Below are 14,625 nucleotides of genomic sequence, written 5' to 3'. Positions count from 1 at the left end.
GGCAGGGACTGGCCACCACAAAGCACTGGGCCAAGGGAGGGAGCCTCCATGGCTCTGGGTGGCGTGAGAGCATAACGAAGGGACAGACAAGGTGAGCCGGGGGGAGGCTGGCAGTCGGGGGGCAGGGCAGAGACAGAGGGCCCAACCAGTGCAGGCAGTGGACTTGCACTGGGTGATGGATTCAGCCCCCGCTCTGCGGAGAGAAGCGAGCTCTGTTGGGTTGGGTGCTGTCAGGACACCGTGGAGAGGAGTCCAGGGGCCCAGGGACTCTGGGGCATTGCGGTACTTGCCCCTGGGTAATTAGAGAAAGCAGAGCAGAGGATGGCTCTCCTGGAGGAAGATCAGCACTCCGGATCCTGAGCATGCTACTCAGAAATCGCTGGGATCACAGCGGTACCGAGCCAAGGCGGGGAGGTATCTTTCAGGAGGAGCAGCTGAGTGCGTATCTACACAGCATTGTAAACCCAGGTCTGGGGGACTCAGGCTTGAGGGCCTGCATTTGAGCATCCACACTGCTTTGTACCCGAGGTTTCCATACTGCACGGCACAGCTCTTCTGACTCGGGTCTCTGGCTTGCCCTGCAGCCACACTGCACAGTGCCCGGGCTTCGACCCCAGTCACAGTGGGACTCGCGCTCTGACCTAGCAGGGTCCTAGGACCCAGGTCCTGAGTGCTTGTGACCTGAGCCAGACTGATAGGTGTGTGGACAGAAACGGAGCCTGGTCAGAGTCCGGGTTAGTGGGCAGTGTAGACGCAGCCTGAGTTATACAAATCACTCGGCAACTTCTGATGTGAGAAGCATTTCAGTCCCTGACTCCCTGGGAGAATCCGTCTGACGTTCTGGGGCTGTCGGGGGTCCTAGGCAGGCTGCAGTGATGCTCAGGCAGGCTGAGTTCTCGGTGGTCCTGCACAATGCCCCCTTCCCGCCTCTGAGAAGATAGTTGTTGGAAAGGTGACCGGGGGAGCGGGGTGGGCACCTGTTATGGCAGGGTCTCCTGCCGGGAAGGGCCTGGTGAAGAGGGTCGTACATGAGTGATTCGCAAGAGATTGGCAGCAGTGCAGATGTGTAGGTGCTAACCCATGGCTGCGGGGAGGGTGACCCGTTCCTGGCACACGGGCAGCTCTGGCGGCAGCCCACAGCCCAATTCCCCTACTAGCAAAGGGCAGGCAAAGCTTTTCCCTGTAAGCTAGCCCCAAGGACTGTTCCCCCTCTCCCGGCTGTTCAGCCAGTGCTCTGCGTTACAGAGCAGGCCCCAGTGGGGGCTGTATGGACGGTATAGAGACTGCACTGATTTTGGCATTCAAACGTCTCTCTCTCTCTCTCTCTTTCCCTGACGGCCTCTCCTGTCTTGGGGCGTGACTCCACTGCCGTCCCGTGTCGAGCTCCCAGAGCCCCGACTTTGAGAGGGTGCAGGCCAAGGCAGAGCAGCGTGCTCCAGCGCCGGGCCCTGCGTGGCACCTCCCGGCACGCTGCGTAGGCCAGGTGCACCCCAGCACCTGGGCCAACGCCCGGCCCGCCAGCACTGCTCTCAGGCCACGGGAAGGAAGCTCACTGGGCCAGGGACCATCTCTTTGCTCCGCACAGTACCCAGCACAAGGGGCCCTAATCCCAGAGCATGGCCCCGAGGTGCTGTCCTAAAACAGATAACAAAACATAGCCGTAACTGGAGCCCCTGGGGTGCCCGGAGCCCCTGGGGTGCCCAGAGCTCTGGGCCAGGGTGACTGGCTCTCACTGACCCGCGTGTTCTCTTCCAGCCGTGCACGGCTCCCGCCAGGAGGAAGTGATCGACCACAGACTAACAGACAGGGAGTGGGCTGAAGAGTGGAAACACCTCAACAACGTACGTACCAACCCCTCTTGCCGCTGTCTGCGACCAGGGCAGCCCTGCCAGGCGGTGGGGTGGCTGTGACATTTGTGGTCACTGCAGGGCGGGGTGGGGAGGGGAGGGCATGGATTAGTTGCTCTCGAGAACATGAGCTCTGGCCCTTCCACAGAGGGGCTCCTCAGTTAACTTATCCGGACTTCTCTGTTTCACGTCCCACGCTGCTCACCATCTTCTCTGACTTTCAATGTAGGGCCTGCTCCTGTAGCCTGGCTCCGGGGAAATCCCTCCTGAAACGGATGGCTTTTCCTGAGCCAGGACTGCAGGGTTCTCCCTGCGGAAACTGAACCCTGTCCCCAAGCTGGGGGACCCTGGGGTCTCTGTCTGCTAGAATTTGAGTCAGGACCCCGTTTTGTGTGCCCTGGCTACGGTTCCCCATTCTGAGCCCTGTCCAGCTGCCCTGGCCTAGGGGAAACTCCTGGGTGTGGGGATGGGATGTGAACCAGCCATTGCAAAGCTGGCGCCTTCTCAGGGTGTGGCTGGGTGTAACTCCATTGATGCGGGCCTTGTCTAGACACACTCCCCCCAGGACAAATCGGGGCGGACTCAAACCTGCTGTAGACACACTCCCCCGGTGCAAACTGGGGCTTGCATCACATACCAGGGTGAGAAGCACCAGGGCAAGCCCATCTTACCCTGAGACACCCCATGGACATGCAGCTGCCCCCCAGCACGCACCCTGTGCCTGGGCCTTATCTGTGCTCTCCCTCCTGCTCTCTGGCAGCTGCTGAACTGCATCATGGACATGGTGGAGAAGACGCGGCGTTCCCTCACCGTGCTGCGCCGCTGCCAGGAGGCCGACCGCGAGGAGCTCAACCACTGGATCCGCCGCTACAGCGACGCGGAAGACATGAAGAAAGGCACCAACCCCCCACCCCGCCCCCACAACAGCTCCTCCAACTCCGAGGCCCCCCCGTTAGGTACGGACGAGCCCCGCGGAGCGGCTTTCCCGGCAAAGAGCTAATGGCGCCCTGGGCCTGATTCTCCCCTGCCCTGCGCTTGTGTCAGCATTTACACCGATGCCAACTCGGCTCCGGTGTGAGTGGGTTGCACCTGACACGCCCTTGGCCCAGGTACCACGGCGCCGGGTGCCCGGCAGGGGAGAGCCCGGCCCAGGGCGCCAGCAGCTCCTACAGCCGCGCCGTGTGTATCTTGGGGCAAGAGCAGGCAGGGATGGTTTCCACTGGGTCGCTATCTCGGCGCTGTCGGTCTCCGCACGGACCGCACTGTAGCGCAGCTCTCCGGGGCTTTGCTGCTTTGCACGCTTCATTTCTTCCAACCTGTTCCTCTCCCCGCTTGTTTTCAGACACTCACCGGGAGTTTGTGCCCAGGCCCCTCTCTGGTTACATGCCCGAGGAAATCTGGAGGAAAGCTGGTGAGTGTGCCACCGCGGGATCCCCTGTCCGCAGCCCAGCAGGGCACCGGCCGGCGTGAGGCGGTGCCGGGGGGCCTGGCTGAGCCTGAGGACTCTGCTGTCGCTGGGCCAAACGCACCCCTGGGTCTACTGCCTGGACCTCGGTGGAGTTCCCCTGCTGTGTTTCGGGGGCTGAGATCGGGGGAAGGAGCCCTGTTCATTAGGACACCCTGGGGACTAGCAAGCATTACACGTAAACGTCATCCCTATGCCTCCTTCCTTTCCCCCGAACCAGCGGCTGGGGTGCTTAGTGACCCTGGGGCCTGATCCAAAGCCCATTGGAGTCAATGGGAGTCTTTCCACTGGCTCCCCCGGGCCTTGGATGAGTCCCATAGGGACTTTCACACTCAGACCGAACTCCTCAGGAGATTACGGATGGGATCCCGCCCACTGTAGGCCAGTTTTCTCGCCCCGTCTCTCTGGGGCACCTTTACGTGTAGAGCACTCCAGGGGCTGGAAGGCAGGGACGAGGGGTAACAAGCTCCCATAGTTTCTGATGGTGCTGGACCATGAGGCCACTCCTCCCCCTGGTTCCCTGAAGTTTAGTTTGTCCCTTTGGATCACCCCTCACTGGGAGAGCAGGAGGGGATCTGAACGCCATGGAGGGGTTCTCTGCCAAAACCGAGCCTGGATGCTTGGGATTTCCTGCCGTGGAATCCACACCCAGCTCATGTCCCTCTGCTGGAGCCAGGGACCCAAACTGCTCTCTTTGGGCAGCCCAGGCTTTCAGAAAAGCTTGTGCTTGGCTGTTGGGCACGATGGGACATGGCTCAGTGGGCCGTCGGTTCCATCCTCCCAGCTCCGCCTGGCACCAGCGCTGGGCGAATCTGTAAAAGACAGGACATGGAGAACATGGTCAAGGCTTTCTCCCCTTGTTCCCTCCGTGTTTTAAGACACCCCTGCCCTCCCAGAAGCTTCATTCTGAAACCCTCACTGTGCGTGCTTTTCCTCCATAGGGTGCACTGTGCTTGACAGATGGTTGTGTGGATAACAAGACCCTCCGCAGTTAGAAGGGGTGCATCAGGGTAGAAACCAACCCCTAGCTACCAGGGTCAGGAGGAAACTTCCCCCTATGGGCTGCTTCTGCCACAGCTGTCCACGCTGGTGGGGTTCTTGCACCTTCCTCCGAAGCATCTGGTGCTACCCACTGCTAGAGACAGGATGCTGGGCTGGCTGGGCCATGGGTCTGAGCCAGTCTGGCACTTCCCCGGTTCTTCAACCTGAGAGCTAGGCACACATTTGCATGAGCATTTATGCATTCAAACAGTGTGTGTGCATGGGTGTGTTCATATGTCTGTGCACATGCGTGTGTGCGTGTTCATGTGTGTATGCACACATGCAAAGAGCCGGTCTGCGCTGCCAGCTGTGGCAGGGTGAGCACGGGCGTGTTACAGAAAGTCAGGCCACCCAATCTTGACAGCAAAACCCTAGGGAGCAGCTGCCCAGACTTGCCCTCTGGTCTCCTGCTGCGTGGCTTGCCCCTGCGGGCCGTCGGCTCGGTGGCTGCACTACATGATCTGTGCTCTTCCTTTCAGAAGAAGCTGTGAACGAGGTGAAGCGCCAGGCCATGTCCGAGCTCCAGAAGGCAGTGTCGGATGCGGAGCGCAAAGCCCATGAGCTGATCACTACCGAGCGAGCCAAGATGGAGAGGGCCCTGGCGGAGGCCAAGCGCCAGGCTTCCGAGGACGCGCTGACTGTGATCAATCAGCAGGAGGACTCGAGTGAGGTAGAGGCGAGCTCGCCCCGCTGCGCCGTGCTCGCTAGGGTAGTAAGAGTTTAACCCTTTGCCTGTTGACACCGCGGGCGCCCCCAGCGTGCGAGCCGGGGCTGGAAGCTTGCTGTGAGGGGGCCGCCCCGTTACAACCCCTGAGTTCAAGCATTTCGAGCTCAGGAGCCTGGTTTTAAACCAGATGAGCAGGCAATTCACCCTGCACTGTGGGGGCTTCCCAGCTCCCAGGCCGTGCTCGGCCCATCCTTCCCCCAGGTACTGAGGGTTTAGAAAGATCCAATACTGTGAAATCTAACTAGCGCGACCAGCCCAGAGTCTGCCTGAAAGTGGCCAGGGAAATGGTACTCTTTGGGGGCCTGAACCTAAGACCTAAGACCGAGGTCTCTTGTGTTCAGTGGGTGCTCGGGATCCTTTGGACGGTTCCATCCCACAGGGGGTGTCTAGCGGGGCTGGGTCTCTCTTCCAGGCTGCACCGCCCCGACGCTGATGTCTCTGCTTTCGCCCTCTCGTACAGAGCTGCTGGAACTGTGGGCGCAAGGCCAGCGAGACCTGCAGCGGATGCAACACGGCCCGCTACTGCGGCTCCTTCTGCCAGCACAAGGATTGGGAGAAGCACCACCACGTCTGTGGGCAGACTCTGCAGGGCCTCCAGACCTCTGCCGGCGCAGCCCCTTCCTCCGGGGTGGGCTTAGGGGTGGGCTCAGCTCAACCGGACGTGGGGGCCGTCAGCACCTCCATCACCAGCGTGGCCACCATGGCCGCCAGCCCCAGCGAAACCGGCTCGGCTGCTGCGTCGCGCTCCGGCACGCCGGCCACCCCGGCTCCTCTGGAAACGGCGTCACGCTAACCGACCCCCCCGGCCGGCCAACAGAGGGGAAAGAAACAGAGAAACCTACAGAACGTCACTGCTGCTACTGCTTCTCTCCAAAAGAAAAACTAACTGCATTCAATGCAACTTCCTCAGCTACCTGACTCTTCTGTGACCTCCAAATGACCTCTCGATCTCTCACATGTAATCCTCACGGATCCTCAAACTGGGCTTTAAGTGGAGTTAAGGCAAATACCAATCTTCTCTGTTCTCGCTTCGGTTTTCTATGATTTGGGGAGTTATGATCGTCGTCGTCGGTTTGTTTGTTTGTTTTCTTCTTTTCGGACGAGGAATTTGTCCGCAAACTCTACGCACCTTGACTCGGGGAAAGGAAACCCACCAGTCTCTATCCCCCTGGAGATGTGCGCATGTGTGTGAAATCTCCCTCCCAGTGCGGCCGGGGGACGGCATGATGAAGGATTTCGATTTTAGAAGGCAAGAAACTTCTTCTCTTCTTTTTCGTTTTTCTTTTTTTTTTTGTAAAAAAAATAAAATAAAATAAAAAATAAAAACGTCAAACTCTTTGGCTTTAAGTAAAAAAAAAATCCAAAAAACAAACAAAACAAAGTAAAACCAAGTAAAGGAAGCTTACCTGTAAACTACCTTGCTAGCTAGCCAAGAACATACCAGACTCACCTCTGCTCCAAAGGAAATCCAAAAACAAACAAACAAAAAAATCCAAACTTTTTTTCCACTGCCAAAGTTTTTTTGGTTCTGTTGTTGGTTATTTTTACTTTTTCGGTTGATGGTTTTGGTTTGTTTTTTGTGAAACAAGGAGCAGCACTTATCCCTTTCAACCAAACCACGACGACTGGCCAAAGGCAAGCCGGCGCTCTTGGACTCCTTGCGTTCTTTGGTGGGGTGGAGTGGGTTCTTGTGCTGGACTCTCAGCATCCACGCATACCTTGAAGGAGGAAGGACGCGCATCTGTGGATTTAAGGAATTTTATTAAAATAAAGCAAAAAAAAAAAAGATACACAACTTTTGTGCGTGTGTGTGTGTGTGTGTGATGGGGAGTCAACGTTGTGTGCTCCCTCCCTCTGTGGATTATAAACGTGTTTCATTTGCCTAGGAGAGCGTGCTAATGAACAAGAACCTTCAGATCCTGGTCCTGTTCCAGAGAGAGCATCATTTCAAACAGAACTGTGACAATCTGTCGTTGATTCTCCACTGCTCGTCAGAGTGTGAGCAGAAAGCAATTGCACCAGTACCTTCTGCTTCTTGTACTCCTCCACTACCTCTCTCTGCTCTCCATAACCCCACCTCTCTTGCTCCAGTATCTTGTGACTGCCTTTCAACCTTTCGCAGGAAAAAAAAAGACACCTTTTGTTTTTCCCCTTCTAAAGACTCTTTCGATTGCCTGTAGATAGACCCCCTTGCTTTGTGTCTACTTGTTCTCCAGATGTTTTCTCCAGTCCTGTGATGAACATTGTCATTGGGTCATTTTATTTCGTTTTCTCTTTTTCTTTTCCCACCCCGCACCCCCTCATATGATTTTGCAACAGTTACTAGTAGGAAAGAAAGGAAACAAACAAACACTTGTTCTTAGAGAAGGAAAAAAAGACAATGTAGATTATTTTGCATTTCTTGCATCGTGTATAACGCACAGAGGACGGGAGTGCAATATGGAAAGTGACACGACTGCAGAAAGGGAGAAAGCTAGAGACTGCCCAGCCATGGTCAGGGCAAATATTGTATGTTAATGTGAATGTATATAGTATTGGAAGAGGTCCAAAAAATAATAATAATGATAATAATAAAAGAAGAGACGTTTGCCAAATAAAAAAATTAAGATAAACCACTGAAGTATGTAAAGTTTAGGAAATAGGTTTTAAAAAAAACGCAAAATCCACATGCTCGTTAGGAGCATTCGTTTTCCGGAGTTGCAAAATCCATCACGTGTGTTTTTAAAAAAGTAGGGATTTCAAATAAAAAGTTCCCAGTCAGTAGTCATTGCAAAGGGAGGTTTGGCTGAGGGCGATTGACTCAGAACCGTAAGGTGGCTATGTTTGGATGTTTTCCTCTCCCTCACGACGCACCCCTGAACCTCTCCCTTGTTTCTGCTGTTTTCAGAAGCACTGTGTGATTCTTTAGAACATCGATTCGGGTTTTGGAACAACAAGGAGTCCTTTGTTTAGCACAATGGATACATGCAGGGCTAGGCGGCATTGTTCAGTCCCACTGCGGTTGGGTCTGCTTTGCCCTTTCTTTTCTAGTTGTGAGCCCTGGATCCGTTAGCTGCATCGCATCCAATGTGAGTCCTCCCTGTTCATTTAGCACCCCACTCAAGCTCCCTCCTGGTTGCTCTGAAGTTGTAAAGACCATGTTGTGTCTCTCCTCAGATGTGCGGCGTGTTCCCATGGAGCAGGTTTGGGCTCGTGGCTGTTTCTCTCAGTGGATGTGGCTCTGACGCCGTTTGGTCATGTCGTCTTGGCTCTGGGACGGGTTGTCCTGGAGAAGAGTGTGGAGGGCTGTGTTTGACGTGTACTTTCACTGCCTCTGAGGGATGGCTGTAGACGGTGCCGCGTGGTTCTCTGCAGCTGGTGCCGGCTTGTCCTATGATTCTATGATTTCAAAGCAAGACAGACCCAGGCAGGAAGTGGGGATTGAGGAAAGTTGTTAGTGCAACGCTGCAGTCCATGCACCCTGCTGTCCCCTCCCTCATCTCAGCTCTCTGCCACAATCGGGGTATCAAATCTTAAGAACCAGGCGTGGATCCCATCCTATTGAAGCCAGCCAGAGTTTTGCTATTGGCTTTGAGCAGGATGAAGTCACAGTTCTCACATCCAAAGTTTTCAGGCTTTGAACACCTGCCAGTTCTGAACTCAGCGAACCCGGCAGCATTTCAACCCGTCCAGTAGCCAACAAGTGCCAGAAGCACCCCCATTCTGTAGCCTTCCTCTCCCCCGCCAGGCCTATACGGTAACGTGTCCTGACAAGACAATATGGACACTGTTGGAATGCTGTTGGAAGCAGGGACTGGGGTGGAAGGGCAGTTAAAAATGCACTAGACTTTTTGCTTTAGCTCTCTGTCCTGGCCTGCAATGCAGCTCTTACATCCCTGGGGAATTGTGGAAGACTTTCCTTACCTTCCCCCAACCCCAGGCAAGTGGTCTTTCTAAAGCAGGCCTGAATTCCTGGCTAGTAAGAATCTTCTCCTGGAAAATACCAACCCATGAGCCGCCCAGCCCCAAGAGACAGTTCCTCCAAAGTCCCAATTGCAGCTCTCCAGAGGAAGGTCACACCCTCGGTGAGGGATGGGAGGAGAGACACAGTACAAGGGACAAAGCAGCCTGTAAATATATGTGAGTGTAGAACTTCCTCCCCTGGAACTGATTTGCTGTTTGATGCAGGCCAGTCCCAGCAGCAATACCAGTGAACCGATCTCTCTGCATTACAGAGGGTCTCCCTAGGAAAGACCTGTACTGAGTCTTGAAGCCCAAGATGAAGCTGTGCAGAGATCAGTCCCTCTGCAGGAGCCATGTGCTGCAAAGCAGTCGGTGGCTGCCCTCATTAGCTGGGCTGGAGCTATTGCTGGGGGTTTGTTTACCAACCATTTGATGGTAGCTTGCAGTGAATCCGGCCAAAGACCTTTTAATGGGCCAAACCTGAGAATTCGTAGCTTCTGTTTGTTTCCTTCCGCAGCCTCATTCATCCAGCGTTAGGTTCTGACCCTGGTTTTCTGACATGCAACACTCGCCCTAAGAACAATTGTTGTGTTTATTTATCAAGTGATATATGTATATTGTCTATTTTTCTTATATTTCATGAAAAGAGGTAATATATAAGAGTTTTCAGATGTAATTACCTGCAGGGTTCGTCCTGCCATTCTTAGTGTTTGTTATTTTTCTAAACCTCCTCTTGTGCTTGAATTTTGGCCGCCTCTCTGTCCCATCCGTCTCACATCTGCTCAGCATCTGGACCCTGCCTCTCTACCTCCAACTTGCTTAAAAACCACAGACGACAATTGTATAGAACGGAAATAACCCCATTGTAAAAGAACTCAGTAAGCTTGCCTTCAAACCAAAAGCTCTGGGAGGGGAGAGGTGATCGTGAGGGGAGCCTCTTGCAGAAGTCCAAACCAGAAAGCTTTAAAATAGAGTATTTCAGTGGCCAAAAAACCAATGGGAGCATGCAGCTTCCCAGGCGGTAACTCTCGTGGGCAAGAGGGTGGCACAAAGAAAACCGCTCGCTGACTCCCCTGGGTAGGGCTCGAGGATGCATGCGGTTCCAGGCTCTTTCATTGTGAGATGTTCTTGCTAAACCTCCTCAGTCAGAGCTTTCTTATGTGTGGGTTTTGCAGGGTCACCTCATCCTCCTGTGTCCTGCTAATCCCTGATTCTCTCCTCTGCCTCCCATTGCCTGGGAATATTATTCCCAGTGGAATATACAACAGCTGGGAGAATTAACAGAAAGCTCAGCCACAGCCATGTCAGCAGGTTTTAAATCACTGGGGCAAAGCAGCATGGTTAGATTGTGTAGTGTGTGTGCAGTGGGCCAGATTCTGCTCTCAGGGACTTACCTGCAAGTGCTTTGTCTCCATGGAGTTTGCAGGGATGTCACTACGAGCAGAATTTGGCCCACTCCACGGCATATCCACCCTGCCTCATGGCAGGGATCCTAGTGTTACAGTGCGGCCCAGATTGTGTAGGAAAAGGAACTTAACCTAGGCCAAAAATCCAGGGAATGCTGACACTCCTGGGCCCAGGAGCTGTCTCCATGCATATTACTGGGGGGATGGGTGGAGGGGAAATTGGGATATTTTTCTCTCTTGGATAGTGGCTCTTTGGGCATCTTTTTGTGAAGTCCCTGGAGATGATCAGAAAAGGAAGGGCCAATGTTTCGCCCCTCCCAGAGCCCGTGCCAGGAGGTATTTAACTGGGGTGACCCTCCCCCCATGGCAGCTCTGCCTGGGGGCAGCAGCAGGAGTGTGAGGGGTAGGGCGCCTGCCGCTTTCCTTCCAGCAGCCATGGAGCAGTGAGGAGAGAAACGGGATGCGCCCAACCCCAGGCAGGGGTGATGGATGGTTCTGTGGCTAAAGAGGGGGTGGGGTCAGAACAACGCCGGGCAGCTCAGCACAAAGGCATCTGGGATCCGGGACAGCCCAAAAGATGCCATCTCGGGTGGCACCTTGTGTCCTCCAATCCCATTGACATCATTGGGCATGTGGCTCTCTGCAGGATTGGCTCATCATTTGCAATAAATGTGTGCCTCGGCACGGCATGGCAGTGCATTCGTTCAGGTCACCTTCCTGTTTCCACGGGGCAGAGGGAAGCGGGCGTGTTTTGCAGGTCACTCCTGAGGATGCCAGGTTCTTTTTTGGTGCTGGAGCCCCAGCCCTGCGCTGCACATAGGATCAGAGAGTTTAGAGCATGTGCCGAGGGGCCGAGCAGTTTATTGACACAGGGACAGCAAGATGGGGATTTTGTTTGGCTTTAAGCGTGACTCACTGTGGACCCATTTCCATGGAGGGCTCTTTAACTTGGCCCCATCCCTCAAGTTTCCAAATTGAAATCCAAGCTGAAACCAAAGCATCTCCCACCTGCCCTGCTCCAGCTGGGCAGAGCTGCACCCCAGGGACCTCATGCCAGCGCGGCTCCAGCATGCGAGTGCTGGACACAGCCATTGGATTGGCTGGCCAGGGTTCATTGGTGATCCTAGACGTTAGAGCTGGAAGAATTCTGTTCAGATCATGCCGGGGTCCGGACAAGACTCTTCCACATGGTGCATTTACTGGGGCTTTGCTTAGTCCTGTTTTAAATAACCAAGTGAGGGGGTTTTGTTCCCTGGTCTGCCACGTCTCACTGCCAGGTTTTCCGGATAGTCTGTATTCTCCCTTTCTTAATAGCATCCCATTGCTGCTCGTTACACTCTCTTCTCGCAGCCGCCGTGATCTCTCTCTTGGTGCTTTACCCCCTATCAAATAGATGTGGAGTAGGACTCGAATCGTATCCCTCCATCCTTCCTCATTGCTCAGCTCTTCTCATCTCTCCTCCTCCATCAACCCTGCCAGCCCCCTACCAATCCCTCTTGCTTGTCTCTGATGTCCCGGCAGCAAGGTCCTTCCCAGGCACAATCTTCCAGGCGGGAGTCAGCCTGCGCTAGCTCCCACCTCCCGGGACAGGGGAGCGTGGGACGGGCACGGCTGGGTGAACAGCGAAGCAGCAAGTGTGCGTCTCCCTGGGGAGGCAGGTGTTGGGAGCACTTCTCATGGTGCACCTGCGATCTGCACCAACAGTTCTTAAATGCCAATTGGTTGGGTCTAATGGCTTGGATACCCCCCAGCCCACACCTAGGCTACTTCGAGTCAGTTCCAGCAAAGGAGAGTCAGTCTCCTTGAGACTGCCAGAAACACCCTTCCGGTCGCACGCTTACCAGCAAACACAGGCAGAAATTACATGGGTGCGATCAATTCTGTAGGAGCAAACCAGAGCCAGTGCTGCTGGGGCAGCTGTCTTGCTCCTGGCCATTTCCCCATTTGAACTCACCATACACTCCTTGTACGTGTACACAGACACAGACACATACATTGTACTCCGGTCTTCTCTTCCTCTTTCTTACGATCCTCTTTTTTCTTTATGGACATCCCCACCCAATTTTGTGGCCTTTGTGCTTAGGGTGGGGTGCTTGCCTGAGGTGGGTGGGTATTTCAGCCGGGCTCAGTTTAATTCATGTGTACGCTAGTTACAGAAATGAATGGGAGGAGAAGGAGTTTCCTGGGGTGCAATCCCTGCCACCTGGTAGGAGCGACCCTTCTTCCCATCTCTGTGCTCTGGTGGTTTTATGTAAGGCAAATCTGGGGGAGCCGGAGGGTGTTTTTGTTTCTTGTAACAAGCCCATCTCTTGGCTTGTCAATTGCTTTGGAGAACAGCAGCAGGACACCCCTGCTTGGGGTGTCAAAAAAACAGACGTAAACACAGCCCAGGGAAAATAAATACAGAGCAAACCCAGGTTCTCAGACTTTCTGCTAAGCCTCTTCAGAGCGGCAGATTCTGGGATCCCGTCCAGATCTGGCGTCTGAGCCTCTGAAAGGCGGCTCTGCAGCAGCCATCCAGGAGAATTTGCTCTGATTCCTTACCCAAAACAAACAAACAAAAAACCCACCAGGTGCTCCCAGAATTTCCCCCTTCCTTGCACATTCCCTTGTCCCTGGCCCTGGTGTGACCCAGCCAGCCAACCACCTGCAATTCAGGAGAGCCCAAGCTGCTCAGCCCAGCTTGCGTGTAACTTTGCTGAGCCCCACGAATGGATGTGACCCACCCTCAGTTCTGCTCTTGCTCCCCCATCTCTGAAGTGACTCTGCCGAAAGTCTCGAAAGCCGCTGACACGCCCTGTCAGAAACCAATAACCTGCTCCTGCCAGGCCCATGTGAGGGGGCTGGGAGGCGATTGACTCGTAAAACTGTGCAATACTTGAATTAAAGGGGGGTGGGGGAGGCATTGCTTGTATAGACTGATGGGCGTGCGTGGAAAAAGAGTTTAAAGAGGGGAAAAAACAGAAATCACGCACACCCCCCTCCCACCCCGTTCCCTGCTGTTTGTGGGTTTCCGTGGCCATTCCAGAGACATGACATGATAGGAGGTTTTTTGGCATGCTGCCCCCTCCCCGCGCGGTTCCCTGCTTTCTCTAAGTGTACTGTATGTTTGACCTGTGAAAGATGTAAACATTATGATTCAGGTTATGTCTGTTCTTAACTCTGTATCCGTGGAATAAAGACAATTTAATATCACCCAGGGGTATCCGCTGCTGTGGTTTGTGTTCTGTTCTGCCCCGGCCCTCCTCCCCCAGCGATGTGCCAAACTAGGAGGCCGAGGGGGGGAGCTGGGTTCTATCAGTGTATCTTGGCTGTACCCAGCATGAAGGCCACAATTTTCAAGTGACCAATGATTCTGGTGCCCAATGTGAGATCCTTTTTAGAGGCCTGGTTTTCAAACAGCGATGATCCCCCACCCACTGGTAATCAAGACCCTTTAAGATGTTTCAAGATGGGTCCCCAAAATCACTCGTTGCTTTTGAAAACCTTGATTCAGAATGGCTCGGCCACTTCCCCTGTTCATAGCGGTGAGGACTGTATCCTGATCAGTGGGACCGGGGTCGGAGGGCCAGCGTTCCCTGGAGGGACTCTCTGGTTTTGAGAGGACACCAGCAGAACAGGGGAAGCAATTCAGCCGAATTGGGCAAAGCAGTGCACAGGGTTTAATAAAGTTCCACCCTTTTAACTTAACCGGCATTCAGCTTTGCTCTTTGCAGATGAAACAAGGCTGGGGCAAGGCCCGTGGCACCAGAGCTGGGCTGAGGACGAGGTCTTGTAGGTGTCCGGGGTTGGGTCAGGCAGGGCTCCGGTTATGTGCACTGGAGTCTGGCTCCAGACCCGCCAGCTCTGACCTCTCCCAAGTCATCCAGCATTTGAAACAGTGACCCACGCACAAGACTTTGGTCACGCCCAAACCAGGCATAGAGGAGACCCTTTCCAGGCCCAGCAACCAAACCGCGGGGGCAGCTCCTGGCCTCGATGTGTGAACCCCCCACTGAAATCCCAAAGGGGTCTGGATTTGCGCCATCCCTAGCTAACAATGGGCATATTGCAATGCAGCCCCTACCCCCGCCAAGCGTGCATTCCCACGCTTTGCACATATGGGACAAACTCCCATGTAAGCCCCATCCTCAAACTGTGCCCCCTGGGGCACCTGCTGGTGGGTCCCCCGAGAGCCCAACAGTCAGATGTTGCTGG

The 14,625-nt window shown here is 54.4% G+C and overlaps 1 protein-coding gene across 10 annotated transcripts in view; it reads left to right on the top strand.

The window, feature by feature from the left end:
• CBFA2T3 (CBFA2/RUNX1 partner transcriptional co-repressor 3) overlaps positions 1–13,623 on the top strand; it is a 111,108-nt gene extending 97,485 nt beyond the window's left edge. For 8 of the 10 annotated variants that reach the window (XM_073308218.2, XM_073308216.1, XM_073308222.1 and 5 more), the window contains 5 exons: positions 1,756–1,841; positions 2,608–2,803; positions 3,190–3,258; positions 4,833–5,023; positions 5,541–13,623. In XM_073308218.2, the coding sequence (XP_073164319.1) occupies positions 1,756–1,841; positions 2,608–2,803; positions 3,190–3,258; positions 4,833–5,023; positions 5,541–5,873 (875 nt within the window). In that variant the 3' untranslated portion in view covers positions 5,874–13,623. Of the gene's footprint in view, positions 1–1,755; positions 1,842–2,607; positions 2,804–3,189; positions 3,259–4,832; positions 5,024–5,492 lie in introns of all 10 variants that reach the window. The other 2 variants (XM_073308219.1, XM_073308225.1) reach the window with 2 other exon arrangements.
• The last annotated feature ends 1,002 nt before the right edge of the window (positions 13,624–14,625 follow it).

The sequence above is a fragment of the Lepidochelys kempii genome, chromosome 12 (genome assembly GCF_965140285.1).
Source record: "Lepidochelys kempii isolate rLepKem1 chromosome 12, rLepKem1.hap1, whole genome shotgun sequence".
NCBI lineage: Eukaryota > Metazoa > Chordata > Testudines > Cheloniidae > Lepidochelys > Lepidochelys kempii.
Note: the sequence above shows the minus strand (reverse complement) of the source record. Positions and strands in the feature narration are given on the sequence as shown.